This window comes from Rutilus rutilus, assembly GCF_951802725.1.
Source record: "Rutilus rutilus genome assembly, chromosome: 4".
Classification (NCBI taxonomy): Eukaryota; Metazoa; Chordata; class Actinopteri; order Cypriniformes; family Leuciscidae; genus Rutilus; species Rutilus rutilus.
In genome coordinates this window covers 8,749,285-8,771,898 of record NC_140212.1, presented here as the reverse complement: position 1 = coordinate 8,771,898, position 22,614 = coordinate 8,749,285, and the positions used below count along the sequence as shown (strand labels likewise).

At 37.5% G+C, this 22,614-nt stretch overlaps 2 protein-coding genes and 3 long non-coding RNA genes across 5 annotated transcripts in view; all 5 read left to right on the top strand.

The window, feature by feature from the left end:
- Window positions 1-679: 679 nt before the first annotated feature.
- Window positions 680-22,614, top strand: part of LOC311289127 (scavenger receptor cysteine-rich type 1 protein M130-like) — a gene marked incomplete at its 5' end in the record, with an annotated part of 50,266 nt that continues 28,331 nt past the window's right edge. The window contains 4 exons of the mRNA XM_084406883.1: window positions 680-797; window positions 919-1,233; window positions 1,461-1,784; window positions 1,861-2,178. Of these exons, the coding sequence (XP_084263009.1) occupies window positions 680-797; window positions 919-1,233; window positions 1,461-1,784; window positions 1,861-2,178 (1,075 nt within the window). The remainder of the gene's footprint in view (window positions 798-918; window positions 1,234-1,460; window positions 1,785-1,860; window positions 2,179-22,614) is intronic.
- Window positions 5,269-6,035, top strand: LOC311288806. Its single transcript, XR_014627005.1, has 3 exons — window positions 5,269-5,330; window positions 5,503-5,559; window positions 5,977-6,035. It is a non-coding gene; the product is annotated as an uncharacterized lncRNA (long non-coding RNA).
- On the top strand, window positions 6,126-6,900 carry LOC311288804. Its single transcript, XR_014627003.1, has 3 exons — window positions 6,126-6,181; window positions 6,530-6,587; window positions 6,723-6,900. It is a non-coding gene; the product is annotated as an uncharacterized lncRNA (long non-coding RNA).
- On the top strand, window positions 15,631-20,594 carry LOC311289041 (scavenger receptor cysteine-rich type 1 protein M130-like; the record flags this gene model as incomplete). Its single annotated transcript, XM_084406793.1, has 13 exons — window positions 15,631-15,766; window positions 15,993-16,307; window positions 16,479-16,802; window positions 16,879-17,196; window positions 17,574-17,876; window positions 18,104-18,181; window positions 18,378-18,692; window positions 18,788-18,964; window positions 19,063-19,146; window positions 19,614-19,673; window positions 19,845-19,901; window positions 20,026-20,091; window positions 20,530-20,594. 13 exons carry the CDS (start codon window positions 15,631-15,633, stop codon window positions 20,592-20,594), a joined length of 2,298 nt encoding a protein of 765 aa, XP_084262919.1.
- LOC311288813 lies at window positions 20,657-21,490 on the top strand. The gene is made up of 4 exons (XR_014627011.1): window positions 20,657-20,692; window positions 21,053-21,130; window positions 21,237-21,296; window positions 21,427-21,490. It is a non-coding gene; the product is annotated as an uncharacterized lncRNA (long non-coding RNA).

The following is a 22,614-nucleotide window of genomic DNA, read 5'->3' as shown; positions in this document are numbered from 1 at the left end:
GATGGTCAGTGGGGAACAGTGTGTCATAGGTTCTGGGATATGACTGATGCTGCAGTGGTGTGTAGAGAGATAGGATGTGGAAAGGCTCTAGAGGCTGTGTATAATGCTCGCTTTGGACAAGGATCAGGTCAAATCTGGATGGATGCTGTGGACTGTAGTGGATCAGAGTCAACACTGAAGAACTGTAGATCATTAGGATGGGGTGTTGATTACTGTAGTCATAGTCATCAATATGATGCTGGAGTCAGATGCTCAGGTGAGCGGCTCCACATCACTCTGTTAATACATCACTGATCAGACTTTCATTGATATGTATTGATAAATCTTATTTGCAATTTAAAATAATTGTGTGTAATTTATTTTCAAAGCAAATCACTTATTATTAAGCATTTCATGGTCTGAACTTCTCATTGGTTTTAATCCATTACAAAAATCTGGTGTTGTCATAATCTCTGTTGTGTAAATGTAATCAGAAACCAAAAACTACGGAAGGCCTGGTCTTGTTGCTGGTTCTCACCTGTGTTCTGGAAGAGTGGAGATGTATATTGGAGGACGATGGAGCACAGTGTGTGACGCTGCCTTTGACCAGCAGGATGCAGAGGTTGTGTGTAGAGAGCTGGACTGTGGGGCTCCTGTACAGGTGCTGGGAGAAGATGCTTTTGGCAAAGGAGACGCTCAGATGTGGACACAAGAGATTCAGTGCAGAGGAGATGAAACACACATTCGACGCTGTCAATCATTAACCTCACATAATATAAACTGCACCCATGAACACAACGTGGGACTGATATGTTCTGGTAAAATATCAATGTTCAGCCTCTCTACTGTATAGAGGAATCTAATTATTAAATACTAAATCTAATTACTTGATTATTCTTGGTTTGATCAATTTCAGTAAAATCTCTGTTCTTTGTTCAGGTTACACTGACCTCAGACTGGTCAACGGTCCTGACGTCTGTTCTGGTCGAGTTGAGCGTCAGTACTTCAGTAAATGGGGCTCAGTGTGTGATGCATGCTGGGATATGAGAGCTGCCACTGTCCTCTGTAGACAGCTGAATTGTGGGATTGCTGTGTCTGTTGTGGGATCAGACTGGTTTGGAGAGGGAAGTGGTAAAATCTGGGCTGATGTGTTTGATTGTGACGGGAATGAAACAAAACTCTCAGAATGTTCCGTCTCTTCATGGAGTCGAGCTGAATGTTCTCATAGACGAGATGTTGGAGTCGTCTGCTCTAGTGAGTCCATATTACTGGAGGATTCACTGATAGTGTGCTATTTATAGTGATAGTGAAGTATTTCATCTCACCATTATGTGTAATTTCACAACATGTGTAGTGTCATTTCAAAATGAAAGAAACTATACTTGTCATTTATTTCAGATTTTTTTTATATATGTATTATTGATGTAAAGTATATTCACAAACTTGCACTATTTTAGTAAAACATGAGCTCTCCTCTCTAGATTCCTCTCTGGCTGTTCATGATGGTCTGGTGCGGTTGTCTGGAGAGAGACAGTGTGAGGGGGAGCTGGAAGTTTCCATCCATCAGGTCTGGAGGAGAGTTCTGCTGGACTCCTGGAGTCTCACTGAATCCTCTGTGGTCTGCAGACAGCTGGGCTGTGGCTCTGTGCTGAACTTCTCCGGCTCCTCTTCATCCAGTCCTGAACACAGTCATGAGTGTGTGACGGGCTTCCAGTGCTCTGGGAGTGAAGCTCATCTGGGGAACTGCAGCTCTCCACAAACTCTCAACTGCAGCTCCACACAACAGCTGTCAATCACCTGCCTTGGTGAGAACAACAACATCTGGGCAGATTCTTCAGTTGTTAGTGATCAATAATGTGTTTTTCTCTCTCTGAATATCAGGTCGCGGGTCCATCAGGCTGGTGGGTTCTGGGGGAGACTGTGCAGGGAGGCTGGAGGTTTTTCACAGCGGCTCATGGGGGACAGTGTGTGATGACTCCTGGGATATTAAAGATGCCCATGTGGTGTGCAGACAGCTGCAGTGTGGAGTGGCCCTCAGTAACCAGCAGGTACCAGCCTGGTTTGGTCCTGGTTCTGGACCCATATGGCTGGATGAGGTGGAGTGTGAGGGGAATGAGACGTCCCTGTGGAACTGCTCTTCTGCAGGCTGGGGGAAACATGACTGTCAACACAAGGAGGATGTAGGAGTTGTGTGCTCAGGTAAACAGTAAACAATAATTTATATTTCACTAGTTCACACTTACAAATAAGTCAGATAGAATAAATGCGTATTTGGCGTGCTGTCCGAGGAGAGGGCTCCGGGCTCGGTATTCGGCCCGAACCCAGAGTACTCCCCCCGTATTCCTGGCTGTAAAGATTGAGCCAAGAGTGAGGAGTCGGGGTGGTGGAGGGATGCTGGAAAACTGTCAAGGAATATTAGGTGAGTTGACAGAGTGGATATATATATACTTCTTGTCATGCTGATTAGGGTAGACATAATTGTTTGATGACGAGTAGATTGGATTGATTATTTGAACGTGCTCCTCCCGAACTTTGTTTATAAAACATCATAAAATTTCAATAACTATGTGACTGATAATATCCAGTCTTCTTGCATTATGCACATTAACAGCAGTGTTGGGAACTGAGAATAGTCTCTTATCAGATAATATTTAAAAAATATTAGAACCAATTCCATTAACAGTTCTTTCACTTTTGATGTGGATGGAAAACTGTTCTAAAATACTCAGACAGCGTTTTCTGAAGTTCTTAAACTTATCGGTAAACACAACACAGCATTACTGAATCTACAGCACAAAATGCATAGGGCGACTAGTCCAGTTGCTGAATGAATGACCTTAATGAATCGGTTCTGTTAGTGAATCAAAAGCACACAGCATAACTAGTAAGTGATTCCTGAACAAATTGGTCAGTTTTGTTCAGTGAATAAAAAACATAAAGTTTAGAGCAAACTTTGAGACTGAAATATAGTTACTGACTGGATGCTCTTACAACAAAATGTAGCTAAATTGTGCATTAGATCAGTATCATTTTATATTTTAATACTTTTTTTCACATTTTTGATTGTTTAAAATGGTTGAGTATTACATTTTATCGTCCCAAAAAGACTGAAAAGTTACTACAAAGTCTGTGTGAACACCGTTGCATGAATTGTTTTAAATGTTTTATATATATTTATTATTAAAATGATTTTTTCCTTTGTAAATGGATTTGCATTTCATTTTTCCAAATATTTATACCTTAAAACCACTAAAAGAACCGTCAATTGACTTCTTTGTCAAATTCTTTAATGGTTTGCATCCCAAATGAACAGACTCACATGAAAGTTGACATTGATTCTCTTCCTTGCCTTTCTAGAGTTTAAAGAGATCAGGTTAACTGAGGGCTGTGAAGGGAATGTGGAGGTTTTCTACAATGGATCCTGGGGTAATGTGTGTGTAAACCAGATGAACAGAGACACAGCAAGTCTGATCTGTCAAGAGCTGAACTGTGGAAGATCTGGCAGTGAACCCAGTTATTCAGAGGGACTGAAGTCTCATAATTGGCTTGATTATTTTAAATGTCGACGTCATGATTCCACTCTATGGCAGTGTCCATCTTCACCCTGGGGACAGAATGACTGTGATAATGAAGTGGCCAAGATCACCTGCTCAGGTAAGATGATAATGAACTGATTTAAGATAGTTTGACATGATCATATATGGTTAAATATTATTTATGATGTCTAATATTCTGTTCAGTGATGTTTTGAAACATTAAAATTTCAGTGGAGGAAAATCGTGAGTCTCCTCATAGTAGTCTGACATGTTCAAACTCTTCATCTCCTCACCAGAGACGGTGTTCAAGTAAGTTTATCATAAGCTTATATTTCTTTTTTTTCTTATGTATTTTTTTGTACAGTAAATTATTTTTTATTCCACATGCAAAATTAATAACAGTTTTAAAGTCCTCAAATTTCAGTGTGTGTTTGTTGTAAATGGCGTCCTGAAGCTGGTCAGTGATGTTGCTGTGTGTGATTTAGATCATGTTCCTCTCAGACTGAGGGGAGGTTTGGGCCGGTGCTCTGGGAGGCTGGAGGTGTATCATAACGCTGTGTGGGGTTCAGTCTGTGCTGATCTGTGGGACATCAGCGATGCTCAGGTGGTCTGCAGGCAGCTGGGTTGTGGATCAGCACTGAGGGCTGATGGGAATTCAGTCTTTGGTGCTGGTGAAGGTGTTGTGTGGCTGAACAGAGTCGAGTGCAGAGGGAATGAGATTCACCTGTGGGACTGTCCTCTCTCCCTGAAGAACCACACTGACTGCTCCCACAAAGAGCACGCTGGACTCACCTGTGCAAGTCAGAGAAAAACACTGACCGATAATAGTGATTTTCACATCATTTTAGTGCTAATAACTGTGTATTTGCATGAATTTTAATCTGTCTCTGTCTGTTTTGACAGATTTGCCAGATTTGTCAGTGTCCACTATTCCTGCCACAACAACATCAGCTTCTCCTCCAGTTTCTCAGACAGTGCGCTCAATATCAGTCACTCCTCCACAAACTCCTCCAGTGTCTCTCTCTGTGCTTGTGGTTGTACTGGGAGTTTTGCTCTTACTGCTCTTAGTGCCACTGCTTATACTGATTCAGCAGAACAGAGTGATGAGGAGAGGTAGGAGAGATCCAGAGACTGTCATATTGTGTGTTATTCATGTGTGTGATCAGTCATGTGTTGTGAACTGACAGCAGGTTTGTCTGTCTACACTCACAGCTCTCTCTAAGAGGAGACACAGGACGAAGACTGAGGCCGTTTATGAGGAGATTCATCACAGACACAATCACTTCACTCAGAGAGGTGAGAAATGAATCTTATTTATTAATATGATTAATAAGAGAGTCAGACACTTGATGTTCATCTATTATTAGTCCTGTTAAACCCCCGGCTGTGAGAATTCTGTGAGAATTCCTCACAGAAAACCACAGAGCTGCAGGTGCATGTGTGTGTGTGTGTGTGTGTGTGTTTCTTCCTGTATGTATTTTTAGAGGGTAATAAAAGGAGCGGTTCATATGTTTATACGTGTGTGTGTGTATTTCTCTTCCTGTGTGAATTTCTGGAAGGCAGTGAGGAATGGGTTCATGTGAGGATACATGTGTGTTTTCTAATAGGCCTAACTGAAAACAAACAGAAAAAAACAGGGGATTTCTGCCTCTAATGTTTAATTTATTTATTTATTTTTCTGATCCAATGGAAATGAGGATTCAGTCTGTTTGTGATGATGAACATGTTCCTGACTGTTTTTCTCTCCTTTAACAGGGAGTCTCGTCTCTGAAGAACTGCATTCTGGGTATGAAGATGCTGATGAGCTTCTCTCAGGTTAGAGAGCAGAAGAACATATTCATTCCACTCAAAATAATTTTTAATTGAATTAAACCTAAATAAATAAACGTAATTAACAAATTCTGTTAAATATTTGACCAAAAATTCTTGAATTACTATTTAAACACTGCTGTTTGTCTATATATGAACATTCTGTTCTCCTTTTTAGCAAAAGATTTCAAGACTGTATATTATGATGATGTCACCAACAACAGTGGCCTGAAAGGTCAGTGACCTTTTTAATTGATCACATGATTTATTACCAGATGATTAATAACTTAATGGTCTCATGACCTGCAACAAGAACATATTTTGGCTTTTGTATCCAAACATATTCTGTGTTGATGCAGAAGAGATGAAGGAAATCACACCGGGATGCTTTGATGTCATCACTGATGGACTGAAACCAGATCGTGAGTCAGGTGTCGTTCTGTTATTCGATATAGTTTTAAATAACAATATTAAAGTATTTTGAAGAAAAGTGTGTTATAGCCTCCTCAGACCCCGTGTCCACATACGTTGACATCACATTTTTAGTTGTGTGCAGCATAATACGTAATTCTGTGTAACTGGAAATCTAAAATGCACACCAAACCAAAGCTCGGGTCTGAGGAGGTTAAATGTAATATTGTTAACTTTGTAGAAGACACACCTGAGAGCTATGATGATGTCATCACCAATGGACAGAACTCTATTAAAAAATGTGTTTTTACTATTTTAACAATATTTTACATAATATTCATCTAATCAAGCTTATTACTGTTATATATTCTGGCTTCTATTTACATGTGTAGTGGATGCACCAGAGAATTATGATGATGTCATCATTATTAGACAGAGCGCTCAAGGTGAGTTGCACTACATATCACCCTTTACATACACTGTAAAAAATTTCTAACCTCCCTAACTCAAAATTTTCTAGTGACTGATAACATCTAAATTTTTCAATTGGCCCAAGTGAAATTCTGTACATTATAAAATTAAATTTACAGAATTTCACTTGGGCCAATTGAAAAATGTAGATGTTATCAGTCACTAGAAAATTGAGTTAGGGAGGTTAGAAATTTTTTACAGTGTATAGCCTGTGTTTGCATGAGTATTACACGATTTCTGTATAATCAAATTAAGGGGAAATTATCCATTAAATGAGAAAGTGTTTTATGAACTAGCATTTTTATGTCATTAATGTTGATCAGAGGGAGTTCAGGAGGAGTATGATGATGTGATGAGTGTCACTGAAGATAAACCTGTTAGGTAAGTTATTGTAACATTTCTGTTCTCAGTATATTCTAATATTGTTATTATATTTGTCCATGTATATAGACTGACATTTAACTCTTTCATTTAAGAATAATGTTAAATAATTTAAGATTTTGTTTTTAATAACAGATTATGATGATGTGGGGGAGGAGTCAATCAAAGGGGGAGGGGCTGTATGACTGAATGGCCACGCCCACTGCCTCAGTTCCAGACATCTGAACATTCTAGAGTCAAGAGTGATATTTCTGTGTGAAATCTCAGATTTGATGATATTTGAAAATGTTCTGTAATGAAACTTTGCTTTCTGCTTTTATGACATTTTAGTTTTAGTGGATTTTGGCCTATTGTTTTATATCAATAAAAAGAAAACATATATATATATATATATATATATATATATATATATATATATATATATATATATATATATATATATTTGTGGAGAATGTTGTCAAGGCTGGATCTGCTTTAGGGTTTTACGTAATTGCAAAATTTGTTTACTTTGTTACAATATACTTTTTTTTCTGTAACTGCATGCTTTGAATTCTGTGTTCTCTATTTTTTGAGGCAATAGTTTGATTTTGCCAGAAGAGTCAGAGGTTCTGTGAATGTGGTTTGAACATTTGGTTTTGTGTTTAAGGTTTTGAGAAAGTGAAGTGATGGTTTCAAGAAATGTGTTTTAGCAATTCAGAAAAACTGTACAAAATGCTTATGTATTACAGCCATCATGTGGATGAATTATGCAATACAGCAACTTAATGGTTCTGTCAAAATCTAAATAAACGATTAATCTAAATAATTACAGTATTTAAGTTTTCATTGTTTATTTTAAATCCAATATATATAAATCTGATTGTGTGTGTATATATATATATATAATCACTGATTCTAAACAATCCGATATATGGTTCCCTGGTGCCAAAGCCAATACATGGTAATCCTGTACAGGTAAAGATTTTTTTTGTTTGTTATTTTGTTCCAATAATGACAAAAGAGATGGTATTGCAGGTTGTGTATAATCTAATACAAATTATGGTGATTTAAAATCGGGTCATTAAAAAATGTTTAACAAAAATAAAGGCCCTCTGCAGAATATTTACTTACCTTGCCTACTGCATGCAAAATGGCTACAATGGTGTGACTATACATGTTAATTTAAACATTTAAATTGTATTGGTTTATTAATATTAAATATGATACACAAAGCAATTTGCAGGTGGAAGCAAATCAAAAATTTGAGAGGAACATAATGTGAAAGTTAGATGAGGTGCCAAAGACCGTTTCATCTTTTCTTTATTCCTGTCCCGCAATACTTTTGCCACATTAAATAAGTAGGCCTATGTACTAAAGTAGTAAATGCATCTTAAATAGCTAAACAGTTGACATTTTCACAAGTGTCCGACTCCTTCCACACCTCCATCCCCAGTTTGCAAGGAAGAAACAAGCCCTTGAGCCCACTGTATCCTTGTGCAAAACTCACACATACATAAGATTTGTGGAATTCTGTGTATAATAATCATGGATGTACTGTTTGAAGATTGACAGGGAGAGGACAAGCATACTATTAGGACTGTACTTACAGGTTACAAGCGCCTCACTGTTTTTTTTCCATTAAAAGGTTTGAGTACAATCGGTAAAAAATCAAAGTTAGGAACAACACAGCCAAAAGTGGGTATTGAGGATCAACTCCTGCAAGGACTGAAACAAACCAACGTAACCAGAAATATAATTTCGTCATTCAATATCATAAAACACATTCTCACTTGTGAAATGTAATCCCTTGCTTTGACGCATGCTTAGAACCCCAAGGCGACATCTAGTGTAGCCTATATTTCTATGGTTTTTACCGAGCTGCCTCTCACAATTTTGATTTGAAAGCTTCACAATTCTCTACACGTACCTAAAATACTGTATTATTTAGACCCTGCGTGTTTGTTTTCTGTCCTCGAAATGCGAAAATCTTCTCAGCAAATTACCCACCCGAAGATTATCATTCCTTCGGCTCAAGGCACGGACCCAGCTTCAGTGTCAGACGTCTCCGAGATGAAGGTACAGGCCGATCTAACAATGAAACGTCGTGATTCGTCTCAGTTCACACCTACTAAATTAAACACCTCAAAAAGAATTAAGATCTCACGATGATGACATCACCAATGCAATTTTGCTGCAAGCCATCACTTCTCTGACTGCTCGTTTTGATCCTCAAGACCAAAAATGAGAAGAAATGGCGAATCAGATCCGTATAGGAACCGTGTCATGTTGCAGAGATTTCCAAAACTGAGGGAACAAGGGAAACCAAGGCAGATGATCGTGCAGTTTACAATGTGGAAATACAGGGACGAAATTTGACTCAAAATAATCGTTTAGTTGAACTGATTATGGGTAAGACGGTGTGAGGTCCAGGTATGATGGTTTGGAGACACACTAGGTTGTGAGGTACTGTATGTTCCAGGTTTGTTGTTATACAAGCTTGTGAAACGTCCAGCGCTTGCTCTTTATTTACATTTTCCTTTATTTGATCTATTATTTTAGGTTTCCAGTTAAGTTACCGTTTTCGTTCATGTCATTAAATGTTCTGGGCATTCAAAACAAGGTCAAAAGATAGTGGCTCTCACTGTTTTTTTCTACAAGAAACACACTCTCTTGTAACTGATGGTGCTTTTGGTCCAGTCAATGGGGAGATAAAGTTTTATTTAGCCATGGATCCTCACACTCGGCGGGAACTGCAGTTTTATTCAATAACTGTCCAGGGAAAATAATTTCTTCTAGAACTGATCTCAGTGGTCATTGGATAGTGGTAGTTTTGGACAATGAAAATATATTTTTCATTTTGATCAATGTATACGGTCACAGTAATTCTAAACTGAACCAAGATCTACTTCATGACGTATCTTCTGTTATCTCTGACTTACAGAGGTTATACCAACAGATAATATTGTTGTAGGAGGGGACTTTAATGTTGCACCAGATGAGACAACATGACAGACAGCCACTCAAAAGCAAAACCTCTCGTCTAAACCCTTTCATTTCTCATTTGTGCACTAATCTTAAACTGATAGATGTGTGGAGATACAGTATCTTAATCCTAATCTCAGGCAGTTTTCCTAGTCAAGACCCAATGCTTCCAGCAAGTTGAGAATTGATTATTGGCTTATCTCAGATAATTTACTGTTATTTGTTAAAGACTGCTCTATTTCAGCAGCGCCTTTGACAGATCACTGCGCCATCTCTTTATTAGTTAAACCAGATCATAACACTTTAAGAAATAAGGGATATTGGAAATTCAGTTCTGATTTACTTAATAATGAGATATTTTGTGATAAAGTAAAAGATTTAGACAGATAATAGAAACTTTTAAATTTAAAGGGACTGTGTAGCTTTTTAGGTATTTTATTATCAATATTTTTATTAATAAATATGCCCTCAATGGTGTAAATACCTATGCCAATGATCAGACTAATCCTCGTAAACGAAGAATTTATTATCTTTATATACATGGGACGGGTAGGTCAAAGCCCGTCTACGGAGAGCCTGCCCACTCCCTATTAAGTCCTATTGTACCGAATTTTGGTTGTAGTTCCACCAGAGTTCCACTGGGGGCGATCGACCATGAGTGCAGATTGAATGGGAGTCTATGGGGCTAGACGGCTAAATTTGTCTCTTTCACCCGACTGCCGTTGAGAAATCTCAGATTCGATAGTAGGTTTTGCAAGTTCAACATGGGTTATAGGTGTTTACGTTTGTCAACGTTTCTTGTTAAGGACATATTATACAAGTCCAGCAGCTGTGCATTTACCTAAGGTTTATACACATATTAACTTTAAATAAACTATCACATAATATTACATCACATAATATTCAAAAAGTAACATTCAAAGTCTAATTCAGCGTGTTTTATGCTGAAATGAATGTGCGATCGAGCTATCTGTGCATTGACTACCTCAAAGGAATAAACAAACTTTTAGAATTGCAATATAGCGTAGCAGCAACTAAATCTACCAATATATACATGAAAGAGAATTTAACTACTTACTTTTAAGATGTACGCACACAGTATGAGCAAAAATCCGCTAGAAATCGGACCAGATCAGCACGGAGATTAGGCTACTACAAAACTGCCGCGACATTTAGCAACATTACATGTCTGGGCATGAACACATTTTGATTGACATTCAGTTCTCACGATCTAAACCAATGAAATTACAGGAATGATAGTCAGGTCGGTGATTCAGAAATAATATCCTAAAGTGCAACAAATTAAATATCCAGCAGCACCAGCTTCATTAAAGCTTAGCCTTTTGTACAGTAGGCTACCCCTATTTCTGACAGTGAACACACTTGAAAAAATTCTGTTTCTCAATAAAAATCTTTTGTAATCCTTCCTTCACCCACCCCAAACTGCAGTTTGCTCCTCTATATCCCCAGTCCCATAAGCACAACACTGCACTAAAACTAGTAACAGTTCACTGCAAAACCCCCCCAGAAACAATTCTTAACTTTTCCCACCCCAGACTCTTCTGTTGCAGTTTACTTTATTACACTCCCTCCACCATAAGCACTGCACTCAACACAGTGTCACTTTTGCTGTTCATACTGTCACTATCCAAACAATTTATGAATAATTAATTAATTGTGTGTGTGACAGTTGTCTCTGCACAAGTAAATTCAGACAGAGAAATATACATATTATACCCAGGCAATGGACAAATGTCTGCTGAGGTCATTGGTTCAAAATTAATTAATTTGTCCGCTATTTCTTTGCACAGTAGCTAGGTGTCACTACTCACTAGTGAGCAATGCTGAATGAAGCTTCGAGTAATGAACCTTTGGGTGAAGCAATGGGCTGCGAGGTCTCAGTGGTTCAGGAAGCCTCATTTTGCCATCACTAGCTATATGGGGTGAACTAAACAAGATAATGAAATACAGGTGAATGTGATAATGAGTGCTGATGAGTCCAGGCAGAGAATGATGGGAGATGTAGTTTGTGAGTGAACATGATAGTCTGGTGTGGAGTGCCCTCTGGTGGCTCTCAAGGGCACTCCAGCTGGTGACGTTACACTCAACATGCATATCAGACCGCTTTTAATCTCTGCTAATTTCCTTTGATTTCCTATTTAAAGGATGCTCTAAATTAATGACATTGTTTATCTGTGGTTGTTGTTGTTGTTGTTTTATTATTATTATTTTTAGGGTTTGTACACCCTGTAACATGAAGATAACTTTGTTATGAGACTGTTAATGTTAGTTTTCTACTGTGTGCAAACAATACAAATAAAATAAAACATCACATAGACACATAAACAACAATAAAAGCTTGATTTTCACAGGGGGACTTTAAAAACAGGATGAGTCAAAATTATTGTACGTATTTTATGAGATCAATGAATAATTCTACATATAAGATACTGATAAGTTTCTTTCAGGTTAGAGGACTGAAATATAATGTATATATCTGCTTTTTATTTTTTGCATACATGATGTTGCATATAATATATGCAACATCATAATGTATGATACAGTGAGGAAAATAAGTATTTGAACACCCTGCTATTTTGCAAGTTCTCCCACTTGGAAATCATGGAGGGGTCTGAAATTGTCATCGTAGGTGCATGTCCACTGTGAGAGACATCATCTAAAAAAAAAAAAAATCCAGAAATCACAATATATGATTTTTTAACTATATTTATTTGTATGATACAGCTGCAAATAAGTATTTGAACACCTGTCTATCAGCTAGAATTCTGACCCTCAAAGACCCGTTAGTCTGCCTTTAAAATGTCCACCTCCACTCCATTTATTATCCTAAATTAGATGCACCTGTTTGAGGTCGTTAGCTGCATAAAGACACCTGTCCACCCCATACAATCAGTAAGAATCCAACTACTAACACATGGGACAGGGCGACTGCACTGTATTAAGGAGAGGATGACCGGGGCCATGTATTGCGAGATTTTGGGGAACAACCTCCTTCCCTCAGTTAGAGCATTGAAGATGGGTCAAGGCTGGGTCTTCCAACATGACAATGACCCGAAGCACACAGCCAGGATAACCAAGGAGTGGTTCTGTAAGAAGCATATCAAGGTTCTGGCGTGGCCTAGCCAGTCTCCAGACCTAAACCCAATAGAGAATCTTTGGAGGGAGCTCAAACTCTGTGTTTCTCAGCGACAGCCCAGAAACCTGACTGATCTAGAGAAGATCTGTGTGGAGGAGTGGGCCAAAATCCCTCCTGCAGTGTGTGCAAACCTGGTGAAAAACTACAGGAAACGTTTGACCTCTGTAATTGCAAACAAAGGCTACTGTACCAAATATTAACATTGATTTTCTCAGGTGTTCAAATACTTCTTTGCAGCTGTATCATACAAATAAATACTGTATATGTAGCCTATGTAATGATGTACATACAATAATACATCATAATTGATGTATGTAATGTATGATAATGTATGTATCATTATTATAATAATCAGGCGTGATTTCGACCGCAGATTCTGATAAGTATAAAAATAAATATTATTATTATTTATTTATAGGCTACTTATCAGAATCTGCGGTCGAAATCACGCCTGATTATTATAATGACGCCACCACCATTAAAAGCCCAACACATCGTGCTATAGTTTTATTTCTATAATTATTAATATTATTTGAAAATGTATGTGTATTTTATGTGATTTCATTAAATATGTGTAAATTTTCAACATCCATCCAAAACATGCATGCATTTTATTTTGTAATATTTTGTTGCAGATGACATATCAGAAACCTATGATGTCGTCATCATACAACAGTTCTCCAATAATAAAGCAGGTGAGCGTTTAAAATAAAAATGAACAACCCAGTATTTAACAATTCACTGCACCTTCAACTTATTTAAGATCATATATAGATGATCATGTGGAAAATGGATTACGATTCAGGCATGTGATCAGCTAAGGAAAAAGGAAACCCCCCATTTTCTCACTCATTCAATATAACTGCAATAACAACAGCAATAATGATTATGTTTAACAATTTATTTTATTATTGCTTGAACTATAAATTCAATAAATAAATATATTACTATTGCAATAATACTTCTCTAATGTAAAATAAAAAGCAAGCATTTAATAATAATAATAATTCATGTTCATAATATTATTAATATAAATTAAATTGTAATATTTTAAGTCATCCTGTGGACCCCTAAGTTTGCTGATGCCCCCTATAGTGCCCCCTATAGTGGGCCCTGACCCCCTGGTTAAGAACCACTGTACCTGGGGAAGGTAAAACACTTCAAAACAAAATCAATAAGGTTATAGCATATATATATATATATATATATATATATATATATATATATATATATATATATATATATATATATACAGTATATATATATAGGCTATATATATGTCATGATTCCTGTCTTGTGTTCTCCTTGTCTTATGTGGACTTTTGTTATTTCCTGTTCTGTGCCATGTTTTGTAGTTCTTTGTAGTTTATCTTGTTTAGCTTGTTTGCCTGTGTATTTAAACCTCTGTGCTTCAGTGGTTTTTTTGTTGGTCGTTGTAGCTGTTCCATGTTCCGTTGTTTGCCCTAGATTACCTGTTTGTTTTATATATATATATATATATATATATACATATAAAACCTTATTGACTTTGTTTTGAAGTGTTATAAATAAACACACACACACACACACACACACACACACACATATATATATATGTAGCTTTATATGTTAATGATTATGATAAGAAAATACAAATACCACTAAAATTAATGTGCAGTAAAATATGCTTTACGTAAAAAAAAGAAAAAAAAAAAAAGAAAAAAAGATTTGTACAGTAGCTGTAAAAAAGAAAAAGAAAAATGGTCAATTTCTGTCCAAATGATTTATCCACAAGGTCAAGACTCCTGTCTGCTCCTCTTCACAATAACAATTTCTTTGTCTCCATCTGATGGATGAATCAAGCATTACAGCATTAAACACACATTACAGCTACAAATGCTTGATATGATGCCAAATGAATAACTTTGGAACAGAAACTAATGTTTATTTACAAATATTATCTGAATAGCCCTCTTGGTTGTTGTACACAAAACAGTCCATTTCATTTTATATATTATTAATTTACTGTTACTCTGGTTAGAACATGATACCAGTGTAATCAATTCCACTAAATATTATGCACATTTCCCCCCCAAAATTATAACTTCTATATTTATAGCAAACCCATTTTTGTGTGTGAAAAAAAAAAGCAGTCAGTCATCAGTCTTGTATGTTGTGTGTGCAGATACAGGCTTTGATGCTGAATATAACCTGCAGTGTTTCTCTATCAATCTCCTGTAAGTTTAGTGTGACTTTCTCTCCACGCTGACATATGACTGACACGAGTCTGTCCTCAGTGAAGTGTCTCTTCACACTGGAGGAGGAGTCCCGCTCATCAGCGCTCACACTTTATTGATATATATGGAGAAAATAAAAATGCTGCTGTGTGATTTGTCAGTGATTGTGTTTGATGATTTCCTCTGTTGTGTCTAATAAGGTAACAGTGAGTGTCATTGGCAGCTGTGAGAGTCTCTCTCTCTTTAGGGGACTGACAGGAGCCAGTTTCTTCAGTGTGTGTGAGGGAGCAGAGGAGAAACAGAGGCAAACAAACAGTGTGACGAGCAGAAGAAGATGGAGGGATTTCTGACACTCGTTTTACTCTCCTCTATAGTCACTATAACCACATCTGGTAAGTACAAAATACATTTTAAAGATGTAAAATTTAACATTTTTTAATAAGTAGTTTGTTTATAATGGCATTATACCACTACAAACTGAATAGAAGCCTTTGTAATATCTAGAAACTAAGATCTTGACACTAGATCATTAATTATCAATTACATTTTATAAATGATTTGAGCTTTTACCTGAAATCAATTTGTTATACACTCATGCCCAGCTTTATTTGTCCAGTTATATTTATATGTATAAATATATTTAGAAACAATAAACTACGGAAGGTCAAGACTTGTGGACGGGTCTCACCTGTTTTCTGGGAGAGTGGAGATGTATTTTGGGGGACGATGGTGCACAGTGTGTGACGCTGCCTTTGACCAGCAGGATGCAGAGGTTGTGTGTAGAGAGCTGGACTGTGGGGCTCCTGTACAGGTGCTGGGAGAAGATGCTTTTGGAAAAGGAAAGGGTCAGATTGGATCAAAAGAGATTCAGTGCAGAGGAGATTAATCGCACATTCGACGCTGTCAATCATCAACCTCACATAATATAAACTGCACCCATGACAACGACGTGGGACTGATATGTTCAGTCTTTCTATAGAGAAATCAAATTGTTAACTAAAATGTAATTATTGTTTGATTGGTTTCTTCTTGGTTTGATCAGTTTCAGTAAACTCTCTGTTCTTTGTCCAGGTTACTCTGAACTCAGACTGGTCAACGGTCCTGACATCTGTTCTGGTCGAGTTGAGCGTCAGTACTTCAGTATATGGGGCACAGTGTGTGATGCATGCTGGGATATGAGAGCTGCCAGTGTGCTCTGTAGACAGCTGAATTGTGGGATTGCTGTGTCTGTTGTGGGATCAGACTGGTTTGGAGAGGGAAGTGGTGAAATCTGGGCTGATGTGTTTGATTGTGACGGGAAAGAAACAAAACTCTCAGAATGTTCCGTCTCTTCATGGAGTCGAGCTGAATGTTCTCATAGACGAGATGTTGGAGTCGTCTGCTCTGGTGAGTCCAAATTACTGGAAGACTGATTTCATGCTGTTGAAAGACTTAATAGTAGGCATATAAATGCAATATTTCAGTTGTCTTTATGTTCATTTATAATTTTATAAAATCTATTATTAATGTAAAGCATATTACCAAACTTGCATATAAAACATAAGATGCGTTCTTCAGATTCCTCTCTGGCTGTTCATGACGGTCTGGTGAGGTTGTCTGGAGAGAGACAGTGTGAGGGGGAGCTGGAAGTTTCCATCCATCAGGTCTGGAGGAGAGTTCTGCTGGACTCCTGGAGTCTCACTGAATCCTCTGTGGTCTGCAGACAGCTGGGCTGTGGCTCTGTGCTGAACTTCTCCGGCTCCTCTTCATCCAGTCCTGAACACAGTCATGAGTGTGTGACGGGCTTCCAGTGCTCTGGGAGTGAAGCTCATCTGGGGAACTGCAGCTCTCCACAAACTCTCAACTGCAGCTCCACACAACAGCTGTCAATCACCTGCCTTGGTGAGAACAACAACATCTGGGCAGATTCTTCAGTTGTTAGTGATCAATAATGTGTTTTTCTCTCTCTGAATATCAGGTCGCGGGTCCATCAGGCTGGTGGGTTCTGGGGGAGACTGTGCAGGGAGGCTGGAGGTTTTTCACAGCGGCTCATGGGGGACAGTGTGTGATGACTCCTGGGATATTAAAGATGCCCATGTGGTGTGCAGACAGCTGCAGTGTGGAGTGGCCCTCAGTAACCAGCAGGTACCAGCCTGGTTTGGTCCTGGTTCTGGACCCATATGGCTGGATGAGGTGGAGTGTGAGGGGAATGAGACGTCCCTGTGGAACTGCTCTTCTCCAGGCTGGGGGAAACATGACTGTCAACACAAGGATGATGTAGGAGTCGTGTGCTCAGGTAAACAGTAAAGTAATGTGATTGATTTTTAAATATATTATTCAAATGTTTAAAGGAATAATGTACAGGTGATAATTTCTGCAAAATAAAAACCAGGATCATCAGGAGCGGATGAATCATATTTTACAACAAAGACCATCTTACTGTATGATGGTCTGATAGACAGCGCTGCCATGGATGCCGTTACTTTTTAAATATTTTTTTATTGACCAAACAGAATCAAGTAATACATAGGATTCATAATATATTATCTTTTTCATATGCTACCAGTGCTAGCAGCATGCATTAGCCTTGTATTAACCAGTTATTTTGGTGTTATATTAGGTTTAGCACAACTTAAATTCCAATTGTTTTAATACACATCCTTTTCCATCTAGAGTTTAAAGAGATCAGGTTAACTGAGGGCTGTGAAGGGAATGTGGAGGTTTTCTACAATGGATCCTGGGGAAATGTGTGCTGGAACCAGATGGAAGCAGACACAGTGAGTCTGATCTGTCAAGAGCTGAACTGTGGAAGATCTGGTGTTGTGTCTGATTCTACACCAAGACTGGAATCAGCTCGTAACTGGCTGGATAAAGTGAAATGTCGACCACATGATTCAAATCTGTGGCAGTGTCCATCTTCACCCTGGGGACAGAATGACTGTGATAATGATGAAGTGGCCAAAATCACCTGCTCAAGTGAGATTATGTTTAAATAATGTAAGATGGTCTCAGTAGTTTCTTTAAACACAGTGTTTGTATATAATGTGGTGAATAAACTGTTTCTGAAACATTAAAGTAATTTGATGGACAGAGCCTAAAATTATTTATGAAGCTTAAATTACGTTTTTACATTGATATGTTTCACTGAGAGAAGTTATGATTTTTGAGTCCTAATGTTCAGTTCTCTTAATATTTAATCTCAGAGGAGGAGAATCCTGAGTCTCCTCTCAGTCGTCTGAAATGTTCTACCTCTCCATCTCCTCACCAGAGACAGTGTTCAAGTAAGATTTTTAATTTAAGACTGTTTTCCATTAAAATGTGCATTTAAACAAGAACTTACTTGCGTTTAAAAATCATAATCAAATTCATAAATGTAATCCACTAATCATACATTTAAAGCCGTCTTAGTTAAGTTTCTGTGTTTTGTTGTGAATGGTGTCCTGAAGCTGGTCAGTGATGTTGCTGTGTGTGTTTTAGATCATGTTCCTCTCAGACTGATTGGAGGTTTGGGCCGGTGCTCTGGGAAGCTGGAGGTGTATCATAACTCTGTGTGGGGTTCAGTCTGTGCTGATCTGTGGGACATCAGCGATGCTCAGGTGGTCTGCAGGCAGCTGGGTTGTGGAGCAGCACTGAGGGCTGATGGGAATTTAGTCTTTTGTGCTGGTGAAGGTGTTGTGTGGCTGAACAGAGTCGAGTGCAGAGGGAATGAGATTCACCTGTGGGACTGTCCTCTCTCATTGAAGAAGCACACTGACTGCTCCCACAAAGAGTACGCTGTACTCACCTGTGCAGGTCAGAGCAAAACACTGAGAAATAGTAGTCATTTTGACATAATTTTAGTGCTAATAATCTTTGTGCATTTGCATGATTTGTATCTGTTTTTTCAGATTTTACAGATTTGTCAGTGTCCACTACTCCTGCCACAACAACATCAGCTTCTCCTCCAGTTTCACAAACTCCTCCAGTGTCTCTCTCTGTGCTTGTGGTTGTACTGGGAGTTTTGCTCTTACTGCTCTTAGTGCCACTGCTTATACTGATTCAGCAGAACAGAGTGATGAGGAGAGGTAGGAGAGATCCAGAGACTGTCATATTGTGTCTTATTCAGTGTGTGATCAGTCATGTGTTGTGAACTGACAGCAGGTTTGTCTGTCTACACTCACAGCTCTCTCTAAGAGGAGACACAGGACGACGACTGAGGCCGTTTATGAGGAGATTCATCACAGACACAATCACTTCACTCAGAGAGGTGAGACATGAGCTGTGAAACTTATTTAATATGATTAATAAGAGAGTCTGTCAGACACTTGATGTTCATCTATTATTAGTCCTGTTAAACCTCCTGATTCAAACCACAGAATTCCTCACAGAAAACCACAGAGCTGCAGGTGCATGTTTATGTGTGTGTGTGTGTGTGTGTGTGTGTTTCTTCCTGTATGTATTTTTAGAGGGTAATAAGGAGCGGTTCATATGTTTATACGTGTGTGTGTGTGTATTTGTCTCTTCCTGTGTGTATTTCTGGAAGGCAGTGAGGAATGGGTTCATGTGAGGATACATGTGTGTTTGCTAATAGGCCTAACAAAATACAAACAGAAAAAAACATGGGATTTCTGTCTCTTTTTTTTTTATATGATTTTTTATGATCCAATGGAAATGAGGATTCAGTCTGTTTGTGACGACGAACATGTTCCTGACTGTTTTTCTCTCCTTTAACAGGAAGTCTCGTCTCTGAAGAACTGCATTCTGGGTATGAAGATGCTGATGAGCTTCTCTCAGGTTAGACAGCAGAAGCGCATATTCATTCCACTCAAAATCATTTTTCATTGAATTCAACCTAAATAAATAAACGTAATTAACAAATTCTAAAAAATATTTGACCAAAAACTCTTTAAATACTATTTAAATTCTCCTGTTATTTATATATTAACATTCTGTTCTCCTTTTTAGCAAAAGATTTAAAGACTGTATATTATGATGATGTCACCAACAACAGTGGCCTGAAAGGTCAGTGACCTTTTTAACTGATCACATGATTTATTACCAGATGATTAATAACTTAATGGTCTCATGACCTGCAACAAGAACATATTTTGGCTTTTGTATCCAAACATATTCTGTGTTGATGCAGAAGAGATGAAGGAAATCACACCGGGATACTATGATGGTGTCATCACTGTTGGACTGAAACCAGAACGTGAGTCAGGTGTCGTTCTGTTATTCTATATAGTTTTAAATAACAATATTAAAGTATTTTGAAGAATGTTTATGTGTGTGTGTGTGTCAGTGAGTGTCTCTTCCTGTGTGTATTTTGAGGGTAATAAGGAGGGGTAATCAAGGTGCAGGTGTGTGTGTGTGTGTGTGTGTGTGTGTGTGTGTGTGTGTGTGTTTGTCTCTTCCTGTGTGTATTTCTGGAAGGCAGTGAGGATTCATGGGTTCATGTGAGGATACATGTGTGTTTGCTAATAGGCCTAAAACTTAGGATTTTCTGCCTCTAATGCTTTTAAAATGTATGTTATTAATATGTGTGTTGTGTTGTAAGTAACACAATGCTTCATGATCCAAAGGAGAAATGAGGATTCAGTCTGTATGGAATGATGAACATGTTTCTGACTTTTCTGCTGTCCTTTAACAGGAAGTCTCGTCTCTGAAGAACTGCATTCTGGGTATGAAGATGCTGATGAGTTTCTCTCAGGTTAGAGAGCAGAAGTAGATCCAAATCAATAATTTGATTTACAAATATAAAAAAAAAAAGACTGCATATTATGATGATGTCACCAATGGCAGTGTCCTGAAAGGTCAGTGATCCTGCTGTGTCCAATCAGAGGCTGTGTCCTCCGGAGGTCGCATCTGAAGACTGCATACGTCACTGAGGCGGTCTCATTTAAGAAAAATAACCGTTAGATTGCAAAGTAAGAAAGAAATTTCAGTATTTTACACCTCATGAGGAATAACAGTAATTTTTATTACGGTTACTTCTCTTAAATAAGACATCCTTGATGAGGTATACAGCCTTCAAATGTGACGACCGGAGGACACAGCCTCTGAATTGGGACACAGCTAACATTCATTACCCAAAACCTGCAACAGTATATTTTACATTTATTTTGTTTCCCAAAATATAAAAAAATGCCCAAATTATACATGTTTTGATGCAGAAGAGATGATGAAGGAAATCACACCGGGATACTATGATGATGTCATCACTGATGGACTGAAACCAGATCGTGAGACAGGTGTCGTTCGGTTATTCTATAATAGGAAGAAATATTTAAAACATTAAAATCTGTATATATACATAAATATAAATACATTATATATTGTCTTATATTAAATTGACAGAATACACACCTGAGAGCTATGATGATGTAATGACAAGTGGACAGAACTCTATCAAAAATGGTGTTTATTTTTTATTGTTATTGGTGTATTTTCCATAATCCTTTTATAGTGATTTATGATATTATGGGTTAATCCCATTACATTGTAAGATATGATGCAATGTTTGTTCTGTCTATATGTTCATGTGTAGTGGACACACCAGAGCATTATGATGATGTCATCATTAATGAACAGATCTTTCAAGAAGTAACAGGTGAGTCACACAGAACTGCATTTCATTATCACCTTCACCCACTAATATTGAACATTTCTACCATTAATGAATCATCACGACTTTATCAGGAGTAAATCTAATAATCTCAGACAGTCATGAGGTGAAAGAGATCAATAACATCATTAATGACACAAGCTGATTTACAAACTACAATGTGAGGTTTTATTTCACATGTGAATCAGAGGGAGATCAGGAGGAGTATGATGATGTGAAGAACAGCAGTGAAGATGAGAGGAACCTGTTGGGTAGATTATTGAACATTTCTATAACCTATATCTGCTTTTATTTGTTATGTTTTTCATTTAAACTAAATCTTGGTGCATTTATAACAATGAAAATATGAGTTTGCTTTTGTTTTTAAAAACAGACTATGATGATGTGGAGGAGGAGTCAAATAAAGAGGGAGGAGCCATATGACTCACTGACCACACCCACTGCCTCTTCATCAAATCATATTACAGTTCCTGGAGCAACTGGGAGATTCTCATGTTGTTTCTAATGCATCAGTGCCTTATGTTTTTATGCTATTTCAAATATTTTTGTATGAAATGCTACATGCGCCACAAAATTTGATTCAGTATTTGGCCTATTATTTTTCTATTGATATCAACGGACACTCAAAATATATGTTTTTTAATCAATTAATTAATTTGTATGAACTTAATGATTTTTTTTTTTTTAAAGAACATTTGCAGGATAGTGGACAAAAGAAAATGTAGGGAAACAATTTTTAGTTACAGTATAGGCAGTTGACAGCACTATCCAATGACAAAATTTCAAATCAATTTAGAGCATAACAATTCCCAATGCAATTTTATTTAATACATTTTAGTGATAACAACAAAAAGGTATGCAAAGATAATTGTACGAATAATTTTGGTCATCAATAAATAAATAACACATATTTAAACACCGATCTCAACTGCAGTTTATTGTGTGATGGTCCATTTTAAATTTAAAATGCGTTAAATCATTTAATTTTTTTTTTTTTTTTGATTGATACTGAATATTTTGCATGAGCTCATCTGCAGGTTGATGTTGTACTGTCCATTCTTGTTTTTTTTCTTTTCAACAGCTTTAAAAAATTTCTTAATTTCAAAAATT